The 21,325-nt window shown below is 49.3% G+C and overlaps 1 protein-coding gene across 2 annotated transcripts in view; it reads right to left on the bottom strand.

The window, feature by feature from the left end:
- Nucleotides 1-506: 506 nt before the first annotated feature.
- The window catches only part of LOC115127940 (5,6-dihydroxyindole-2-carboxylic acid oxidase-like), a 45,042-nt gene continuing 24,223 nt past the window's right edge, over nt 507-21,325 (bottom strand). For both annotated transcript variants that reach the window (XM_065003512.1, XM_065003511.1), the window contains 4 exons: nt 5,802-5,969; nt 3,898-4,077; nt 3,630-3,776; nt 507-3,212 (listed from right to left, as the gene is read on the bottom strand). In XM_065003512.1, the coding sequence (XP_064859584.1) occupies nt 3,013-3,212; nt 3,630-3,776; nt 3,898-4,077; nt 5,802-5,969 (695 nt within the window). In that variant the 3' untranslated portion in view covers nt 507-3,012. The remainder of the gene's footprint in view (nt 3,213-3,629; nt 3,777-3,897; nt 4,078-5,801; nt 5,970-21,325) is intronic.

The following is a 21,325-nucleotide window of genomic DNA, read 5'->3' as shown; positions in this document are numbered from 1 at the left end:
AGAAAACACATTTACAAGTTGTAAATTGACAGGTTATATTAACACGGGAATGTTTTAGTCCGTGAGCGGGTTATCAAAAGAGGAGAATTGGCATTTTTCTCAACTAAATGTGTAAGTGATTTCAGACCTACTGGCTACGGTCCACATCGTCACTGGCAACCGGAATATATTAGTTTTCTTGTTAGCAGGCGACCTATTTTCATTTGAATTGTTTTTCCCTCCATTACTATCACATAAAGCATGTTAATGTGGTGCCTTGGGTTCAGACTAGCAGCTACAATGTCTGTCTGATGGGTGGTGTTGTGAAGTGCAGGACAGTATATTCTCCACCAGAGGGCGCCCCATACACTGCTATGAAGGAACAACTAACTACAGTACTGGAATAAAAGGCGCTGGACCAGGTTTACTAAACCAGAGGTCCATATCCACAAAACCCCTCAGGGTCTCAGTCTCCGTGGAAACGGGCCAAAGGGTAGTGAATGTTATGAAAACACAGACCAAGCCGCTCGGGACACAGGTTTTCAAAACCACTACAACTTTATTAGAGGAGGGAGAAGGAATAGAAACAGCATAAACTATAGACAGGGTTGTGGTTTAATAGCACCTTAACCTAAATATAGTGCACTACTTTTAACCAGAACTCTATGGGTAACCAAGGGCACCATTCCCTCTATAGTGCACTACTGTTGACCAGAACTCTATGGGTAACCAAGGGCACCATTCCCTCTATAGTGCACTACTGTTGACCAGAACTCTATGGGTAACCAAGGGCACCATTCCCTCTATAGTGCACTACTGTTGACCAGAACTCTATGGGTAACCAAGGGCACCATTCCCTCTATAGTGCACTACTGTTGACAGAACTCTATGGGTACCATTCCCTCTATAGTGCACTTCTGTTGACCAGAACTCTATGGGTACCCAAGGGCACCATTCCCTCTATAGTACACTACTGTTGACAGAACTCTATGGGTACCATTCCCTCTATAGTGCACAACTGTTGACCAGAACTCTATGGGTACTAGCCTAGTGGTTAGAGTGTTGGGCCAGTATGCTAAAGTAGTGCATTAGCCTAGTGGTTAGAGTGTTAGGCCAGTATGCTAAAGTAGTGCATTAGCCTAGTGGTTAGAGTGTTAGGCCAGTATGCTAAAGTAGTGCATTAGCCTAGTGGTTAGAGTGTTAGGCCAGTATGCTAAAGTAGTGCACTAGCCTAGTGGTTAGAGTGTTAGGCCAGTATGCTAAAGTAGTGCACTAGCCTAGTGGTTAGAGTGTTGGGCCAGTATGCTAAAGTAGTGCACTAGCCTAGTGGTTAGAGTGTTGGGCCAGTATGCTAAAGTAGTGCACTAGCCTAGTGGTTAGAGTGTTAGGCCAGTATGCTAAAGTAGTGCACTACATAGGGAATCGGGCCCTGGTCACTAGTTGTGCACTACATAGGGAATATGGCCCTGGTCACTAGTTGTGCACTACATAGGGAATAGGGCCCTGGTCACTAGTAGTGCACTACATAGGGAATAGGGCTCTGGTCTAAAGTAGTGCACTACACAGGGAATAGGGCTCTGGTCTAAAGTAGTGCACTACATAGGGAATAGGGCTCTGGTCACTAGTTGTTCACTATATAGGGAATAGGGCCCTGGTCACTAGTAGTTCACTACATAGGGAATAGGGCTCTGGTCACTAGTAGTTCACTATATAGGGAATAGGGCTCTGGTCACTAGTAGTTCACTATATAGGGAATAGGGCTCTGGTCTAAAGTAGGGCACTACATAGGGAATAGGGCTCTGGTCACTAGTAGTTTACTATATACGGAATAGGGCTCTGGTCACTAGTAGTTCACTATATAGGGAATAGGGCTCTCGTCACTAGTAGTTCACTATATAGGGAATAGGGCTCTGGTCACTAGTAGTTCACTATATAGGGAATAGGGCTCTCGTCACTAGTAGTTCACTATATAGGGAATAGGGCTCTGGTCACTAGTAGTTCACTATAAGGGGAATAGGGCTCTGGTCACTAGTAGTTCACTATATAGGGAATAGGGCTCTGGTCACTAGTAGTTCACTATATAGGGAATAGGGCTCTCGTCACTAGTAGTTCACTATATAGGGAATAGGGCTCTGGTCACTAGTAGTTCACTATATAGGGAATAGGGCTCTCGTCACTAGTAGTTCACTATATAGGGAATAGGGCTCTGGTCACTAGTAGTTCACTATATAGGGAATAGGGCTCTGGTCACTAGTAGTTCACTATATAGGGAATAGGGCTCTGGTCACTAGTAGTTCACTATATAGGGAATAGGGTTCTGGTCACTAGTAGTTCACTATATAGGGAATAGGGCTCTGGTCACTAGTAGTTCACTATATAGGGAATAGGGCTCTGGTCACTAGTAGTTCACTATATAGGGAATAGGGCCCTGGTCACTAGTAGTTCACTATATAGGGAATAGGGTTCTGGTCACTAGTAGTTCACTATATAGGGAATAGGGTTCTGGTCACTAGTAGTTCACTATATAGGGAATAGGGCCCTGGTCACTAGTAGTTCACTATATAGGGAATAGGGCTCTGGTCACTAGTAGTTCACTATATAGGGAATAGGGTTCTGGTCACTAGTAGTTCACTATATAGGGCTCTGGTCACTAGTAGTCCACTATATAGGGAATAGGGCTCTGGTCACTAGTAGTTCACTATATAGGGAATAGGGCTCTGGTCACTAGTAGTTCACTATGTAGGGAATAGGGTTCTGGTCACTAGTAGTTCACTATATAGGGAATAGGGCTCTGGTCACTAGTAGTTCACTATATAGGGAATAGGGTTCTGGTCACTAGTAGTGCACTATATAGGGAATAGGGCCCTGGTCACTAGTAGTTCACTATATAGGGAATAGGTCTCTGGTCACTAGTAGTTCACTATGTAGGGAATAGGGTTCTGGTTACTAGTAGTTCCCTATATAGGGAATAGGGCTCTGGTCACTAGTAGTGCACTACATAGGGAATAGGGTGCCGGTGGAGACACATGATCTCTACACGACAGACTGGCTGTTGTCCGTCTGTCTGTCTGAGTAGCAACGGAAGGTCTCCCCTAGCAACGGCTCCAGTCCCTCAGCCGAGCGGAAGTAGCGGGCACGCATGGCACACGCCATGACCCCCGACACCACCGCAGCCACCAGCACCGCGGCGACGATCGCTATGGTGATGATCTCAGACAGCGTGTAGGGGCGAGCTGTACGGGGGGGTAAGAGAGAAAAGCAACAGTTGGCGAAATAAAATACATATATATGAGAACAGCTGGATGTGCAGGTTTTTGCTCTATCCCTGCACTAGGGTTATCAATATTACAGTTAACAATTAGACTACAGTCCCAAATGGTATCCTATTCCGTGAGTAGTCCACACTATTGGGAATAGGGCCCTGGTCTAAAGTAGTGCACTATATAGGGAATAGGGCCCTGGTCTAAAGTAGTTCACTATATAGGGAATAGGGCTCTGGTCACTAGTAGTTCACTATATAGGGAATAGGGGGCCATTTGGAATATAACCATAGAGTTCAAAGGTCATACAGTCTCTGTGTATGACTCACTGTGCCGTGTGACTTATGTTCTGTCAGTCTGTCTGTCTGTCTGTCTCTCTGTGTGACTCACAGGGCCATGTGACCTCGTAGGTGTATCCCAGGTTCTCGGGGGCTGTGACGAACATCTCAGCGTTGGTGACGGGTGGCCAGAAGGGAACCATGTTGAACTGTCTGTTGTGACCAATAGGAGCATCCTCCTCCGGGTACACTGCCTCCCCTGGGGGACGACATGAACCTCAGCCGAGAGCTGGGTGTGGGTCTGCAGACGCTTTCCCCATTGGTCTGTTTGACTGAATTGTTTGTGTTCTGTGATTGGCTGTGGTTGTGACACACTATACCTGGGGCGTGTCGGGTCAGCCACTCATCAAAGATGGCGTCAGTGAAGGTGTGGAGCAGGACAAAGATGGGGTCGTTAGGGGACAGGTGTGTCTGCCCTCCCGTCCCGTTGAGGAACAGGTGAACCAGGTTATGGAGGCTGCGCACCACTGGGTCATAGCCACCCTGAGGGGCACTGTAGCCTGGAGGAAGGAGAGGAGAGAGAGGGGGGGAGGAGAGGAGAGGAGAGGAGAGGGAGGAGAGAGAGAGAGAGAGGAGAGGGAGGGAGGAGTGGAGAGGGGGAGGAGATGAGAGAGGAGAGAGAGGGAGGAGAGGGAGGAGTGGAGAGGGGGAGGAGAGAGAGGGAGGAGTGGAGAGGGGGAGGAGGAGAGGAGAGAGAGAGGAGGAGGAGGAGAGAGAGAGGAGGAGAGAGAGGGGAGGAGAGGGAGGAGAGGAGGAGGAGAGAGGGAGGAGAGGAGAGAGAGAGGAGAGAGAGAAGAGAAGAAGGAAAGAGTGAGAGAGAGAGGAGAGGGGGAGGAGAGAGAGAGGAAGGAAAGAGAGAGGGAGGTGAGAGAGAGAGGAGAGGGGGAGGAGAGAAGGAGAGGGAGAGAGAGAGAGAGAGAGAGAGAGAGGGGGAGGAGAGAGGAGGGTTAGGAGGTTTGGGGTGGAGGTATGTGTCCTCTGGAGGCAGAGGAGAGGAGGGTTACGTGTGGGTCAGGGTAGTGGGTTCAATTCCCGGCATCAACATACGCAAAATGTATACACGTGTAACTGTAAGTCTCTATGGATAAAAATGCCTGTATTATATACCTCACCCTCTACGGTGTTGCTGAATCCTCACCCTCTACTGTGTTGCTGAATCCTCACCCTCTACTGAATCCTCACCCTCTACGGTGTTCCTGAATCCTCACCCTCTATGGTGTTCCTGAATCCTCACCCTCTCCTGAATCCTCACCCTCTACTGTGTTCCTGAATCCTCACCCTCTACGGTGTTCCTGAATCCTCACCCTCTACGGTGTTCCTGAATCCTCACCCTCTACTGTGTTGCTGAATCCTCACCATCTATGGTGTTCCTGAATCCTCACCCTCTCCTGAATCCTCACCCTCTACTGTGTTCCTGAATCCTCACCCTCTACTGTGTTCCTGAATCCTCACCCTCTACGGTGTTCCTGAATACTCACCCTCTACTGTGTTCCTGAATCCTCACCCTCTACTGTGTTCCTGAATCCTCACCCTCTACTGTGTTCCTGAATCCTCACCCTCTACTGTGTTCCTGAATCCTCACCCTCTACTGTGTTCCTGAATCCTCACCCTCTACTGTGTTCCTGAATCCTCACCCTCTACGGTGTTCCTGAATCCTCACCCTCTACGGTGTTCCTGAATCCTCACCCTCTACGGTGTTCCTGAATACTCACCCTCTACTGTGTTGCTGAATCCTCACCCTCTACTGTGTTCCTGAATCCTCACCCTCTACGGTGTTCCTGAATCCTCACCCTCTACGGTGTTCCTGAATCCTCACCCTCTACTGTGTTCCTGAATCCTCACCCTCTACTGTGTTCCTGAATCCTCACCCTCTACTGTGTTCCTGAATCCTCACCCTCTACTGTGTTCCTGAATCCTCACCCTCTACTGTGTTCCTGAATCCTCACCCTCTACGGTGTTCCTGAATCCTCACCCTCTACGGTGTTCCTGAATCCTCACCCTCTACGGTGTTCCTGAATACTCACCCTCTACTGTGTTGCTGAATCCTCACCCTCTACTGTGTTCCTGAATCCTCACCCTCTACGGTGTTCCTGAATCCTCACCCTCTACGGTGTTCCTGAATCCTCACCCTCTACTGTGTTCCTGAATCCTCACCCTCTACTGTGTTCCTGAATCCTCACCCTCTCCTGAATCCTCCACCTCTACTGTGTTCCTGAATCCTCACCCTCTACTGTGTTCCTGAAGCTCTCTGAAGAGGTGGAGTAGTAAGGTGGGGTATCGAAGGTTTTCAGGTCCAGACAGTCCACTACATCCTGGGGTTCAGGCAGCCTCTGCACCATGGGTCGCGCCACGTTACCGGCTGGGTTCCTCCTGATGGGACTGGTCTCTGAATCTATAGGGTCATAGGTTAGGGGTTAGGGGTCACAGGTCTCTGAATCTATAGGGTCATAGGTTAGGGGTTAGGGGTCACAGGTCTCTGAATCTCTAGGGTCATAGGTTAGGGGTTAGGGGTCACAGGTCTCTGAATTGATATGGGTCATAGGTTAGGCTTTAGGGGTCACAGGTCTCTGAATCTATAGGGTCATAGGTTAGGGGTTAGGGGTCACAGGTCTCTGAATCTATAGGGTAATAGGTTAGGGGTTAGGGGTCACAGGTTTATGAATCTATAGGGTCATGGGTTAGGGGTCACAGGTCTCTGAATCTATAGGGTCATAGGTTAGGGGTTAGGGGTCACAGGTCTCTGAATCTAAAGGGTCACAGGTTAGGGTTTAGGCATCACAGGTCTCTGAATCTATAGGGTCATAGATGAGGTGTTATGGGTCACAGGTTTATGAATCTATAGGGTCATAGGTTAGGGGTCACAGGTTTCTGAATCTATAGGGTCATAGATTAGGGGTTAGGGGTCACAGGTCTCTGAATCTATAGGGTCATAGGTTAGGGGTTAGGGGTCACAGGTTTCTGAATCTATAGGGTCATAGGTTAGGGGTTAGGGGTCACAGGTCTCTAATATATAAGGTCATAGGTTAGGGGTTAGGGGTCACAGGTCTCTGAATCTGTAGAATTAGGGGTTAGGGGTCACAGGTCTCTGAATCTATAGGGTCACATGTTAGGGGTTAGGGGTCACAGGTCTCTGAATCTATAGGGTCACAGGTTAGGGTTTAGGGGTCACATGTCTGAATCTATAGTCATAGGTTAGGGGTCACAGGTCTCTGAATCTATAGGGTCACAGGTTAGGGTTTAGGCATCACAGGTCTCTGAATCGATAGGGTCATAGATTAGGGGTTAGGGGTCACAGGTCTCTGAATCTATAGGGTCATAGGTTAGGGGTTATAGGTCACAGGTCTCTGAATCTATAGGGTCACAGGTTAGGGTTTAGGGGTCACATGTCTGAATCTATAGTCATAGGTTAGGGGTCACAGGTCTCTGAATCTATAGGGTCACAGGTTAGGGTTTAGGCATCACAGGTCTCTGAATCTATAGGGTCATAGGTTAGGGGTTATGGGTCACAGGTCTCTGAATCTGTAGAATTAGGGGTTATGGGTCACAGATCTCTGAATCTATAGGGTCATAGGTTAGGGTTTAGGGGTCACAGGTCTCTGAATCTGTAGAATTAGGGGTTATGGGTCACAGATCTCTGAATCTATAGGGTCATAGGTTAGGGTTTAGGGGTCACAGGTTTCTGAATCTATAGAATTAGGGGTTATGGGTCACAGGTCTCTGAATCTATAGGGTCATAGGTTAGGGGTTAGGGGTCACAGGTCTCTGAATCTATAGTCATAGGTTAGGGGTCACAGGTCTCTGAATCTATAGGGTCATAGGTTAGGGATCACAGGTCTCTAAATCTATAGAGTCATAGGTTAGGGGTTTGGGGTCACAGGTCTCTGAATCTATATTGGCATAGGTTAGGGGTCACAGGTCTCTGAATCTATAGGGTCATAGGTTAGGGTTTAGGGGTCACAGGTCTCTGAATTTATGTGGGTCATAGGTTAGGCTTTAGGCATCACAGGTCTCTGAATCTATAGGGTCATAGGTTAGGGGTCACATGTCTCTGAATCAATACGGGTTAGGGGTTACACAGGTCTCTGAATCAATACGGGTTAGGGGTTACACAGGTCTCTGAATCAATACGGGTTAGGGGTTACACAGGTCTCTGAATCAATACGGGTTAGGGGTTACACAGGTCTCTGAATCAATACGGGTTAGGGGTTACACAGGTCTCTGAATCAATACGGGTTAGGGGTTACACAGGTCTCTGAATCAATACGGGTTAGGGGTTACACAGGTCTCTGAATCAATACGGGTTAGGGGTTACACAGGTCTCTGAATCAATACGGGTTAGGGTTACACAGGTCTCTGAATCAATACGGGTTAGGGGTTACACAGGTCTCTGAATCAATACGGGTTAGGGGTTACACAGGTCTCTGAATCAATACGGGTTAGGGGTTACACAGGTCTCTGAATCAATACGGGTTAGGGGTTACACAGGTCTCTGAATCAATACGGGTTAGGGGTTACACAGGTCTCTGAATCAATACGGGTTAGGGGTTACACAGGTCTCTGAATCAATACGGGTTAGGGGTTACACAGGTCTCTGAATCAATACGGGTTAGGGGTTACACAGGTCTCTGAATCAATACGGGTTAGGGGTTACACAGGTCTCTGAATCAATACGGGTTAGGGGTTACACAGGTCTCTGAATTTATAGGGTCATAGGTTAGGGGTCACATGTCTCTGAATCAATACGGGTTAGGGGTTACACAGGTCTCTGAATCAATACGGGTTAGGGGTTACACAGGTCTCTGAATTTATAGGGCACAGAGGGTTGACATGTTAAAAAGTATTGGACTAGTCTCTTAACATTTAACATGGATGCATCACAAATGGCTCCCTATTCACAGTGTAGTGCACAGTGTAGCGCACTACTGTTGACAGAACTCTATGGGTAACCAAGGGCACCATTCCCTCTATAGTGTACTACTGTTGACAGAACTCTATGGGTAACCAAGGGCACCATTCCCTCTATAGTGTACTACTGTTGACAGAACTCTATGGGTAACCAAGGGCACCATTCCCTCTATAGTGCACTACTGTTGACAGAACTCTATGGGTAACCAAGGGCACCATTCCCTCTATAGTGTACTACTGTTGACAGAACTCTATGGGTACCCAAGGGCACCATTCCCTCTATAGTGAACTACTGTTGACAGAACTCTATGGGTACCATTCCCTCTATAGTGCACTACTGTTGACAGAACTCTATGGGTACCCAAGGGCACCATTCCCTCTATAGTGAACTACTGTTGACAGAACTCTATGGGCACCATTCCCTCTATAGTGCACTTCTGTTGACAGAACTCTATGGGTACCATTCCCTCTATAGTGCACTACTGTTGACAGAACTCTATGGGTACCCAAGGGCACCATTCCCTCTATAGTGCACTTCTGTTGACAGAACTCTATGGGTACCATTCCGTCTATAGTGCACTACTGTTGACAGAACTCTATGGGTACCCAAGGGCACCATTCCCTCTATAGTGCACTTCTGTTGACAGAACTCTATGGGTACCCAAGGGCACCATTCCCTCTATAGTGCACTTCTGTTGACAGAACTCTATGGGTACCCAAGGGCACCATTCCCTCTATAGTGCACTTCTGTTGACAGAGCTCTATGGGTACCCAAGGGCACCATTCCCTCTATAGTACACTACTGTTGACAGAACTCTATGGGTACCATTCCCTCTATAGTGCACTACTGTTGACAGAACACTATGGGTACCCAAGGGCACCATTCCCTCTATAGTACACTACTGTTGACAGAACTCTATGGGCACCATTCCCTCTATAGTGCACTACTTCTGTTGACAGAACTCTATGGGTACCATTCCCTCTATAGTGCACTACTTCTGTTGACAGAACTCTATGGGTACCATTCCCTCTATAGTGCACTTCTGTTGACAGAACTATATGGGTACCATTCCCTCTATAGTGAACTACTTCTGTTAACAGAACTCTATGGGTAACCATTCCCTCTATAGTGCACTACTTCTGTTGACAGAACTCTATGGGTACCATTCCCTCTATAGTGCACTTCTGTTGACAGAACTATATGGGCACCATTCCCTCTATAGTGCACTTCTGTTGACAGAACTCTATGGGCACCATTCCCTCTATAGTGCACTTCTGTTGACAGAACTCTATGGGTACCATTCCCTCTATAGTGCACTACTGTTGACAGAACTCTATGGGTACCCAAGGGCACCATTCCCTCTATAGTGCACTACTGTTGACAGAACTCTATGGGCACCATTCCCTCTATAGTGCACTTCTGTTGACAGAACTCAATGGGCACCATTCCCTCTATAGTGCACTTCTGTTGACAGAACTCTATGGGTACCATTCCCTCTATAGTGCACTACTTCTGTTGACAGAACTCTATGGGCACCATTCCCTCTATAGTACACTACTGTTGACAGAACTCTACTTCCCTCTATAGTGTACTACTGTTGACAGAACTCTATGGGTAACCATGGGTACCATTCCCTCTATAGTGCACTACTGTTGACAGAACTCTATGGGTACCATTCCCTCTATAGTGCACTTCTGTTGACAGAACTCTATGGGTACCATTCCCTCTATAGTGCACTACTGTTGACAGAACTCTATGGGTACCATTCCATTCTCTATTCCCTCTATAGTGCACTACTGTTGACAGAACTCTATGGGTACCATTCCCTCTATAGTGCACTACTGTTGACAGAACTCTATGGGTACCATTCCTCTATAGTGCACTACTTCTGTTGACAGAACTATAGTGCACTACTGTTGACAGAACTCTATGGGCTTCTGTTGACAGAACTCTATGGGTACCATTCCCTCTATAGTGCACTACTGTTGACATAACTCTATGGGCACCATTCCCTCTATAGTGCACTTCTGTTGACAGAACTCAATGGGCACCATTCCCTCTATAGTGCACTTCTGTTGACAGAACTCTATGGGTACCATTCCCTCTATAGTGCACTACTTCTGTTGACAGAACTCTATGGGCACCATTCCCTCTATAGTACACTACTGTTGACAGAACTCTATGGGTACCATTCCCTCTATAGTGTACTACTGTTGACAGAACTCTATGGGTAACCATGGGTACCATTCCCTCTATAGTGCACTACTGTTGACAGAACTCTATGGGTACCATTCCCTCTATAGTGCACTTCTGTTGACAGAACTCTATGGGTACCATTCCCTCTATCGTGCACTACTTCTGTTGACAGAACTCTATGGGCACCATTCCCTCTATAGTGCACTACTGTTGACAGAACTCTATGGGTACCATTCCTCTATAGTGCACTACTTCTGTTGACAGAACTCTATGGGTACCATTCCCTCTACAGTGCACTACTGTTGACAGAACTCTATGGGTACCATTCCCTCTATAGTGCACTACTGTTGACAGAACTCTATGGGTACCATTCCCTCTATAGTGCACTACTTCTGTTGACAGAACTCTATGGGTACCATTCCCTCTATAGTGCACTACTGTTGACAGAACTCTATGGGTATCATTCCCTCTATAGTGCACTACTTCTGTTGACAGAACTCTATGGGTACCATTCCCTCTATAGTGCACTACTTCTGTTGACAGAACTCTATGGGTAACCATTCCCTCTATAGTGCACTTCTGTTGACAGAATTCTATGGGTACCATTCCCTCTATAGTGCACTTCTGTTGACAGAACTCTATGGGTACCATTTCCTCTATAGTGCATTTCTGTTGACAGAAGTAGTGCACTATAAAGGGAATCGGGAGGTTCTGGGCAAAGTCAAACTGGCTCTGTCTGAAAACTAACTAGCCTTTAAACCCTTTATTCCTTCTGTCCTTGATTCCTCCTGTCCTTTATTCCTTCTGTCCTTGATTCCTTCTGTCCTTTATTCCTCCTGTCCTTGATTCCTCCTGTCCTTTATTCCTTCTGTCCTTTATTCCTTCTGTCCTTTATTCCTCCTGTCCTTGATTCCTCCTGTCCTTGATTCCTTCTGTCCTTGATTCCTTCTGTCCTTGATTCCTTCTGTCCTTTATTCCTCCTGTCCTTTATTCCTCCTGTCCTTGATTCCTTCTGTCCTTGATTCCTTCTGTCCTTGATTCCTCCTGTCCTTGATTCCTTCTGTCCTTGATTCCTTCTGTCCTTTATTCCTCCTGTCCTTTATTCCTCCTGTCCTTGATTCCTTCTGTCCTTGATTCCTCCTGTCCTTGATTCCCCCTGTCCTTGATTCCTTCTGTCCTTGATTCCTTCTGTCCTTTATTCCTCCTGTCCTTGATTCCTCCTGTCCTTGATTCCTTCTGTCCTTGATTCCTTCTGTCCTTGATACCTTCTGTCCTTGATTCCTTCTGTCCTTGATTCCTTCTGTCCTTGATTCCTCCTGTCCTTGATTCCCCCTGTCCCTGATTCCTCCTGTCCTTGATTCCTTCTGTCCTTGATTCCTTCTGTCCTTGATTCCTTCTGTCCTTTATTCCTCCTGTCCTTGATTCCTCCTCTCCTTGATTCCTTCTGTCCTTGATTCCTTCTGTCCTTTATTCCTCCTGTTCTTGATTCCTTCTGTCCTTGATTCCTTCTGTCCTTGATTCCTTCTGTCCTTGATTCCTTCTGTCCTTGATTCCTTCTGTCCTTGATTCCTTAATCATTCCTCACCTTCCTTTCAAAGGTCACTGGAGGAGGGGCTCAAAGTGGAAGAACACTTACTTTCCTCCAATGAGCTTTGAGAGGGAGGTGAGGAATAATTAAGGAATTAAGGACAGAAGGAATCAAGGACAGAAGGAATCAAGGAATTTAGGAATCAAATCAAGGATTCAACGGTTAGTTATGATTTCAGACATTTTCTGAGTTTTCCACCACTGGTCAGGTCATGTGGTCACTGGTTAGGTCATGTGGTCACTGGTTAGGTCATGTGGTCACTGGTCAGGTCATGTGGTCACTGGTCAGGTCATGTGGTCACTGGTTAGGTCATGTGGTCACTGGTTAGGTCATGTGGTCACTGGTTAGGTCATGTGGTCACTGGTTAGGTCATGTGGTCACTGGTCAGGTCATGTGGTCACTGGTTAGGTCATGTGGTCACTGGTTAGGTCATGTGGTCACTGGTTAGGTCATGTGGTCACTGGTTAGGTCATGTGGTCACTGGTCAGGTCATGTGGTCACTGGTCAGGTCATGTGGTCACTGGTTAGGTCATGTGGTCACTGGTTAGGTCATGTGGTCACTGGTCAGGTCATGTGGTCACTGGTTAGGTCATGTGGTCACTGGTTAGGTCATGTGGTCACTGGTTAGGTCATGTGGTCACTGGTTAGGTCATGTGGTCACTGGTCAGGTCATGTGGTCACTGGTTAGGTCATGTGGTCACTGGTCAGGAAAATCTCTCTTTCACACACACACACACACACACACACACACACACACACACACACACACACACACACACACACACACACACACACACACACACACACACACACACACACACACACACGTGAGGAGATATTGCATAGCTGTGTGCTGTCTATCTGTCCATTTGAGTGTAATTCCTCTTGATCAAAGAGAACTGACTGCAGACTTCTTCCTCCTTATCCTCATAACGCCCATATTAGGAAGTCACATGACCATAATGTGTTGTTCCCTGTGTACTGAGGTAAAGAGGATGAGCTAGGAGACAGACTGGAAAGCTACTAGATATCACTGAGCAGGTCACACACCCTCACTCCTCTCAAGTTCTGTCAGGTCACACACCCTCACTCCTCTCATCTTCTGTCAGGTCACACACCCTCACTCCTCTCATGTTCTGTCAGGTCACACACCCTCACTCCTCTCATGTTCTGTCAGGTCACACACCCTCACTCCTCTCATGTTCTGTCAGGTCACACACTCTCACTCCTCTCATGTTCTGTCAGGTCACACACCCTCACTCCTCTCATGTTCTGTCAGGTCACACACCCTCACTCCTCTCATGTTCTGTCAGGTCACACACCCTCACTCCTCTCATGTTCTGTCAGGTCACACACCCTCACTCCTCTCATGTTCTGTCAGGTCACACACTCTCACTCCTCTCATGTTCTGTCAGGTCACACACCCTCACTCCTCTCATGTTCTGTCAGGTCACACACTCTCACTCCTCTGATGTTCTGTCAGGTCACACACCCTCACTCCTCTCATGTTCTGTCAGGTCACACACCCCAAATCGATGCAATTTTGAATCTCTAGGAAATTGTAGGACATTTACTGAGACGAAGGCAGGTAGGAAGTGAGTATTGTAATCTGTCCCGGATTATACATACCAACCAGACTAATCTCCTAATCTGGAGTCATGTGAATGTAGATTATCCTACTGATGCCTTAGTTCAGACCTTCAGAACCCTGTTGTTCATTGTGTCTTAGTTATAATTCATTCCAATGCCCAGAGAAATCACACGTCAGCACTACTTCTAACAGGTCCAACCAATATCACTATTACAGATGGTTCCCTCTATCCAGAGTGGCACAGTCTGGGGTGTGGTACTGTCAGTTCCCCTGCCCCAGATCAGTCTGGGGTGTGCTACTGTCAGTTACCCTGCCCCAGATCAGTCTGGGGTTAGTTACTGTCAGTTTCCCTGCGGTTAGCTACTGTAAGTTTCCCTGCCCCAGATCAGTCTGGGGTTAGTTACTGTCAGTTTCCCTGCCCCAGATCAGTCTGGGGTTAGTTACTGTCAGTTTCCCTGCCCCAGATCAGTCTGGGGTTAGCTACTGTCAGTTACCCTGCCCCAGATCAGTCTGGGGTGTGTTACTGTCAGTTTCCCTGCCCCAGATCAGTCTGGGGTTAGTTACTGTAGGTTTCCCTGCCCCAGATCAGTCTGGGGTTAGTTACTGTAGGTTTCCCTGCCCCAGATCAGTCTGGGGTTAGTTACTGTAGGTTCCCTGCCCCAGATCAGTCTGGGGTTAGTTACTGTCAGTTTCACTGCCCCAGATCAGTCTGGGGTTAGTTACTGTCAGTTTCCCTGCCCCAGATTAGTCTGGGGTTAGTTACTGTAGGTTTCCCTGACCCAGATCAGTCTGGGGTGTGTTAATGTCAGTTTCCCTGCCCCAGATCAGTCTGGGGTTAGTTACTGTAGGTTTCCCTGCCCCAGATCAGTTTGGGGTGTGTTACTGTAGGTTTCCCTGCCCCAGATCAGTCTGGGGTTAGTTACTGTAGGTTTCCCTGCCTCAGATCAGTCTGGGGTTAGTTACTGTCAGTTACCCTGCCCCAGATCAGTCTGGGGTTAGTTACTGTAGGTTTCCCTGCCCCAGATCAGTCTGGGGTGTGTTACTGTAGGTTTCCCTGCCCCAGATCAGTCTGGGGTGTGTTACTGTAGGTGTCCCTGCCCCAGATCAGTCTGGGGTTAGTTACTGTAGGTTTCCCTGCCCCAGATCAGTCTGGGGTTAGTTACTGTCAGTTTCCCTGCCCCAGATCAGTCTGGGGTGTGTTACTGTAGGTTTCCCTGCCCCAGATCAGTCTGGGGTTAGTTACTGTCAGTTTCCCTGCCCCAGATCAGTCTGGGGTGTGTTACTGTCAGTTTCCCTGTCCCAGATCAGTCTGGGGTTAGTAACTGTCAGTTTCCCTGCCCCAGATCAGTCTAGGGTTAGTAACTGTCAGTTTCCCTGCCCCAGATCAGTCTGGGGTGTGTTACTGTCAGTTTCCCTGCCCCAGATCAGTCTGGGGTGTGTTACTGTCAGTTTCCCTGCCCCAGATCAGTCTGGGGTTAGTTACTGTAGGTTTCCCTGCCCCAGATCAGTTTGGGGTGTGTTACTGTAGGTTTCCCTGCCCCAGATCAGTCTGGGGTTAGTTACTGTAGGTTTACCTGCCCCAGATCAGTCTGGGGTGTGTTACTGTAGGTTTCCCTGCCCCAGATCAGTCTGGGGTGTGTTACTGTAGGTGTCCCTGCCCCAGATCAGTCTGGGGTTAGTTACTGTAGGTTTCCCCTGCCCCAGATCAGTCTGGGGTGTGTTACTGTCAGTTTCCCTGCCCCAGATCAGTCTGGGGTGTGTTACTGTCAGTTTCCCTGCCCCAGATCAGTCTAGGGTTAGTAACTGTCAGTTTCCCTGCCCCAGATCAGTCTGGGGTGTGTTACTGTCAGTTTCCCTGCCCCAGATCAGTCTGGGGTGTGTTACTGTCAGTTTCCCTGCCCCAGATCAGTCTGGGGTTAGTTACTGTAGGTTTCCCTGCCCCAGATCAGTTTGGGGTGTGTTACTGTAGGTTTCCCTGCCCCAGATCAGTCTGGGGTTAGTTACTGTAGGTTTCCCTGCCCCAGATCAGTCTGGGGTGTGTTACTGTAGGTTTCCCTGCCCCAGATCAGTCTGGGGTGTGTTACTGTAGGTGTCCCTGCCCCAGATCAGTCTGGGGTTAGTTACTGTAGGTTTCCCTGCCCCAGATCAGTCTGGGGTTAGTTACTGTCAGTTTCCCTGCCCCAGATCAGTCTGGGGTGTGTTACTGTAGGTTTCCCTGCCCCAGATCAGTCTGGGGTTAGTTACTGTCAGTTTCCCTGCCCCAGATCAGTCTGGGGTTAGTTACTGTCAGTTTCCCTGCCCCAGATCAGTCTGGGGTTAGCTACTGTCAGTTACCCTGCCCCAGATCAGTCTGGGGTGTGTTACTGTCAGTTTCCCTGCCCCAGATCAGTCTGGGGTTAGTTACTGTAGGTTTCCCTGCCCCAGATCAGTCTGGGGTTAGTTACTGTAGGTTTCCCTGCCCCAGATCAGTCTGGGGTTAGTTACTGTAGGTTCCCTGCCCCAGATCAGTCTGGGGTTAGTTACTGTCAGTTTCACTGCCCCAGATCAGTCTGGGGTTAGTTACTGTCAGTTTCCCTGCCCCAGATTAGTCTGGGGTTAGTTACTGTAGGTTTCCCTGACCCAGATCAGTCTGGGGTGTGTTAATGTCAGTTTCCCTGCCCCAGATCAGTCTGGGGTTAGTTACTGTAGGTTTCCCTGCCCCAGATCAGTTTGGGGTGTGTTACTGTAGGTTTCCCTGCCCCAGATCAGTCTGGGGTTAGTTACTGTAGGTTTCCCTGCCTCAGATCAGTCTGGGGTTAGTTACTGTCAGTTACCCTGCCCCAGATCAGTCTGGGGTTAGTTACTGTAGGTTTCCCTGCCCCAGATCAGTCTGGGGTGTGTTACTGTAGGTTTCCCTGCCCCAGATCAGTCTGGGGTGTGTTACTGTAGGTGTCCCTGCCCCAGATCAGTCTGGGGTTAGTTACTGTAGGTTTCCCTGCCCCAGATCAGTCTGGGGTTAGTTACTGTCAGTTTCCCTGCCCCAGATCAGTCTGGGGTGTGTTACTGTAGGTTTCCCTGCCCCAGATCAGTCTGGGGTTAGTTACTGTCAGTTTCCCTGCCCCAGATCAGTCTGGGGTGTGTTACTGTCAGTTTCCCTGCCCCAGATCAGTCTGGGGTTAGTAACTGTCAGTTTCCCTGCCCCAGATCAGTCTAGGGTTAGTAACTGTCAGTTTCCCTGCCCCAGATCAGTCTGGGGTGTGTTACTGTCAGTTTCCCTGCCCCAGATCAGTCTGGGGTGTGTTACTGTCAGTTTCCCTGCCCCAGATCAGTCTGGGGTTAGTTACTGTAGGTTTCCCTGCCCCAGATCAGTTTGGGGTGTGTTACTGTAGGTTTCCCTGCCCCAGATCAGTCTGGGGTTAGTTACTGTAGGTTTACCTGCCCCAGATCAGTCTGGGTTTCCCTGCCCCAGATCAGTCTGGGGTGTGTTACTGTAGGTTTCCCTGCCCCAGATCAGTCTGGGGTTGTTACTGTAGGTTTCCCTGCCCCAGATCAGTCTGGGGTTAGTTACTGTAGGTTTCCCTGCCCCAGATCAGTCTGGGGTTAGTTACTGTCAGTTTCCCTGCCCCAGATCAGTCTGGGGTGTGTTACTGTAGGTTTCCCTGCCCCAGATCAGTCTGGGGTTAGTTACTGTCAGTTTCCCTGCCCCAGATCAGTCTGGGGTGTGTTACTGTCAGTTTCCCTGCCCCAGATCAGTCTGGGGTTAGTTACTGTCAGTTTCCCTGCCCCAGATCAGTCTGGGGTTAGTTACTGTCAGTTACCCTGCCCCAGATCAGTCTGGGGTGTGTTACTGTCAGTTTCCCTGCCCCAGATCAGTCTGGGGTTGTTACTGTCAGTTTCCCTGCCCCAGATCAGTCTGGGGTTAGTTACTGTAGGTTTCCCTGCCCCAGATCAGTCTGGGGTGTGTTACTGTCAGTTTCCCTGCCCCAGATCAGTCTGGGGTTAGTTACTGTAGGTTTCCCTGCCCCAGATCAGTTTGGGGTGTGTTACTGTAGGTTTCCCTGCCCCAGATCAGTCTGGGGTGTGTTACTGTAGGTTTCCCTGCCCCAGATCAGTCTGGGGTTAGTTACTGTAGGTTTCCCTGCCCCAGATCAGTCTGGGGTTAGTTACTGTCAGTTTCCCTGCCCCAGATCAGTCTGGGGTGTGTTACTGTATCAGTCTCTGGGGTTAGTTACTGTCAGTTTCCTGCCCCAGATCAGTCTGGGGTGTTAGTTACTGTCAGTTTCCTGCCCCAGATCAGTCTGGGGTTAGTAACTGTCAGTTTCCCTGCCCCAGATCAGTCTGGGGTGTGTTAACTGTCAGTTTCCTGCCCCAGATCAGTCTGGGGTGTGTTACTGTCAGTTTCCCTGCCCCAGATCAGTCTGGGGTGTGTTACTGTCAGTTTCCCTGCCCCAGATCAGTCTGGGGTTAGTTACTGTCAGGTTTCCCTGCCCCAGATCAGTCTGGGGTGTGTTACTGTAGTTTCCCTGCCCCAGATCAGTCTGGGGTTAGTTACTGTAGTTTCCCTGCCCCAGATCAGTCTGGGGTGTGTTACTGTCAGTTTCCCTGCCCCAGATCAGTCTGGGGTTAGTTACTGTAGGTTTCCCTGCCCCAGATCAGTCTGGGGTTAGTTACTGTCAGTTTCCCTGCCCCAGATCAGTCTGGGGTGTGTTACTGTAGGTTTCCCTGCCCCAGATCAGTCTGGGGTTAGTTACTGTCAGTTTCCCTGCCCCAGATCAGTCTGGGGTGTGTTACTGTCAGTTTCCCTGCCCCAGATCAGTCTGGGGTGTGTTACTGTCAGTTTCCCTGCCCCAGATCAGTCTGGGGTTATCAGTTTCCTGCCCCAGGTCTGTTAGTTACTGTCAGTTTCCCTGCCCCAGATCAGTCTGGGGTTGTTACTGTCAGTTTCCCTGCCCCAGATCAGTCTGGGGTTAGTTACTGTCAGTTTCCCCTGCCCCAGATCAGTCTGGGGTGTGTTACTGTCAGTTTCCCTGCCCCAGATCAGTCTGGGGTGTGTTACTGTCAGTTTACCTGCCCCAGATCAGTCTGGGGTTAGTTACTGTCAGTTTCCCTGCCCCAGATCAGTCTGGGGTTAGTTACTGTCAGTTTCCCTGCCCCAGATCAGTCTGGGGTGTGTTACTGTCAGTTTCCCTGCCCCAGATCAGTCTGGGGTTAGTTACTGTAGTTTCCCTGCCCCAGATCAGTCTGGGGTGTGTTACTGTAGTTTCCCTGCCCCAGATCAGTCTGGGGTTAGTTACCCTGCCCCAGATCAGTCTGGGGTTAGTTACTGTCAGTTTCCCTGCCCCAGATCAGTCTGGGGTTGTTACTGTAGATCAGTCTGGGGTTACTGTCAGTTTCCCTGCCCCAGATCAGTCTGGGGTTGTTACTGTCAGTTTCCCTGCCCCAGATCAGTCTGGGGTTGTTACTGTAGGTTTCCTGCCCCAGATCAGTCTGGGGTTAGTTACTGTAGGTTTCCCTGCCCCAGATCAGTCTGGGGTTGTTACTGTCAGTTTCCCTGCCCCAGATCAGTCTGGGGTTGTTACTGTCAGTTTCCCTGCCCCAGATCAGTCTGGGGTTAGTTACTGTCAGTTTCCCTGCCCCAGATCAGTCTGGGGTTAGTTACTGTCAGTTTCCTGCCCCAGATCAGTCTGGGGTTGTTACTGTCAGTTTCCCTGCCCCAGATCAGTCTGGGGTTGGGTTTCCCTGCCCCAGATCAGTCTGGGGTGTGTTACTGTCAGTTTCCCTGCCCCAGATCAGTCTGGGGTTGTTACTGTCCCTGCCCCAGTTTCCCCTGCCCCAGATCAGTCTGGGGTTAGATCAGTCAGTCTGGGGTGTGTTACTGTTTTCCCTGCCCCAGATCAGTCTGGGGTTAGTTACTCCCTGCCCCAGATCAGTCTGGGGTTAGTTACTGTCAGTTTCCCTGCCCCATATCAGTCTGGGGTGTGTTACTGTATGTGTCCCTGCCCCAGATCAGTCTGGGGTTAGTTACTGTCAGTTTCCCTGCCCCAGATCAGTCTGGGGTGTGTTACTGTCAGTTTCCCTGCCCCAGATCAGTCTGGGGTGTGTTACTGTCAGTTTCCCTGCCCCAGATCAGTCTGGGGTTAGTTACTGTCAGTTTCCCTGCCCCAGATCAGTCTGGGGTGTGTTACTGTCAGTTTCCCTGCCCCAGATCAGTCTGGGGTGTGTTACTGTCAGTTTCCCTGCCCCAGATCAGTCTGGGGTTAGTTACTGTCAGTTTCCCTGCCCCAGATCAGTCTGGGGTGTGTTACTGTCAGTTTCCCTGCCCCAGATCAGTCTGGGGTTAGTTACTGTCAGTTTCCCTGCCCCAGATCAGTCTGGGGTTAGTTACTGTCAGTTTCCCTGCCCCAGATCAGTCTGGGGTGTGTTACTGTCAGTTTCCCTGCCCCAGATCAGTCTGGGGTTAGGTTAGTTACTGCCCCAGATCAGTTTCCCTGCCCCAGATCAGTCTGGGGTTAGTTACTGTCAGTTTCCTGCCCCAGATCAGTCTGGGGTTAGTTACTGTCAGTTTCCCTGCCCCAGATCAGTCTGGGGTTGTTACTGTCAGTTTCCCTGCCCCAGATCAGTCTGGGGTGTGTTACTGTCAGGTTTCCCTGCCCCAGATCAGTCTGGGGTTAGTTACTGTCAGTTTCCCTGCCCCAGATCAGTCTGGGGTTAGTTACTGTCAGTTTCCCTGCCCCAGATCAGTCTGGGGTTAGTTACTGTCAGTTTCCTGCCCCAGATCAGTCTGGGGTTAGTTACTGTCAGGTTTCCCTGCCCCAGATCAGTCTGGGGTGTGTTACTGTCAGTTTCCTGCCCCAGATCAGTCTGGGGTTAGTTACTGTAGGTTTCCCTGCCCCAGATCAGTCTGGGGTTAGTTACTGTCAGGTTTCCCTGCCCCAGATCAGTCTGGGGTTAGTTACTGTCAGGTTTCCCTGCCCCAGATCAGTCTGGGGTGTGTTACTGTAGGTTTCCCTGCCCCAGATCAGTCTGGGGTTAGTTACTGTCAGTTTCCCTGCCCCAGATCAGTCTGGGGTGTGTTACTGTCAGTTTCCCTGCCCCAGATCAGTCTGGGGTTAGTTACTGTCAGTTTCCCTGCCCCAGATCAGTCTGGGGTTAGTTACTGTCCCTGCCCCAGATCAGTCTGGGGTGTGTTACTGTCAGTTTCCCTGCCCCAGATCAGTCTGGGGTTAGCTACTGTCAGTTTCCCTGCCCCAGATCAGTCTGGGGTTAGTTACTGTCAGTTGCCCTGCCCCAGATCAGTCTGGGGTGTGTTACTGTCAGTTTCCCTGCCCCAGATCAGTCTGGGGTGTGTTACTGTCAGTTTCCCTGCCCCAGATCAGTCTGGGGTGTGTTACTGTCAGTTTCCCTGCCCCAGATCAGTCTGGGGTTAGTAACTGTCAGTTTCCCTGCCCCAGATCAGTCTGGGGTTAGTAACTGTCAGTTTCCCTGCCC

Source organism: Oncorhynchus nerka, linkage group LG18, assembly GCF_034236695.1.
Source record: "Oncorhynchus nerka isolate Pitt River linkage group LG18, Oner_Uvic_2.0, whole genome shotgun sequence".
Lineage (NCBI taxonomy): Eukaryota > Metazoa > Chordata > Actinopteri > Salmoniformes > Salmonidae > Oncorhynchus > Oncorhynchus nerka.
The sequence above is the reverse complement of the archived record's forward strand: the minus strand, read 5'-3'. Positions and strand labels throughout refer to the sequence as shown.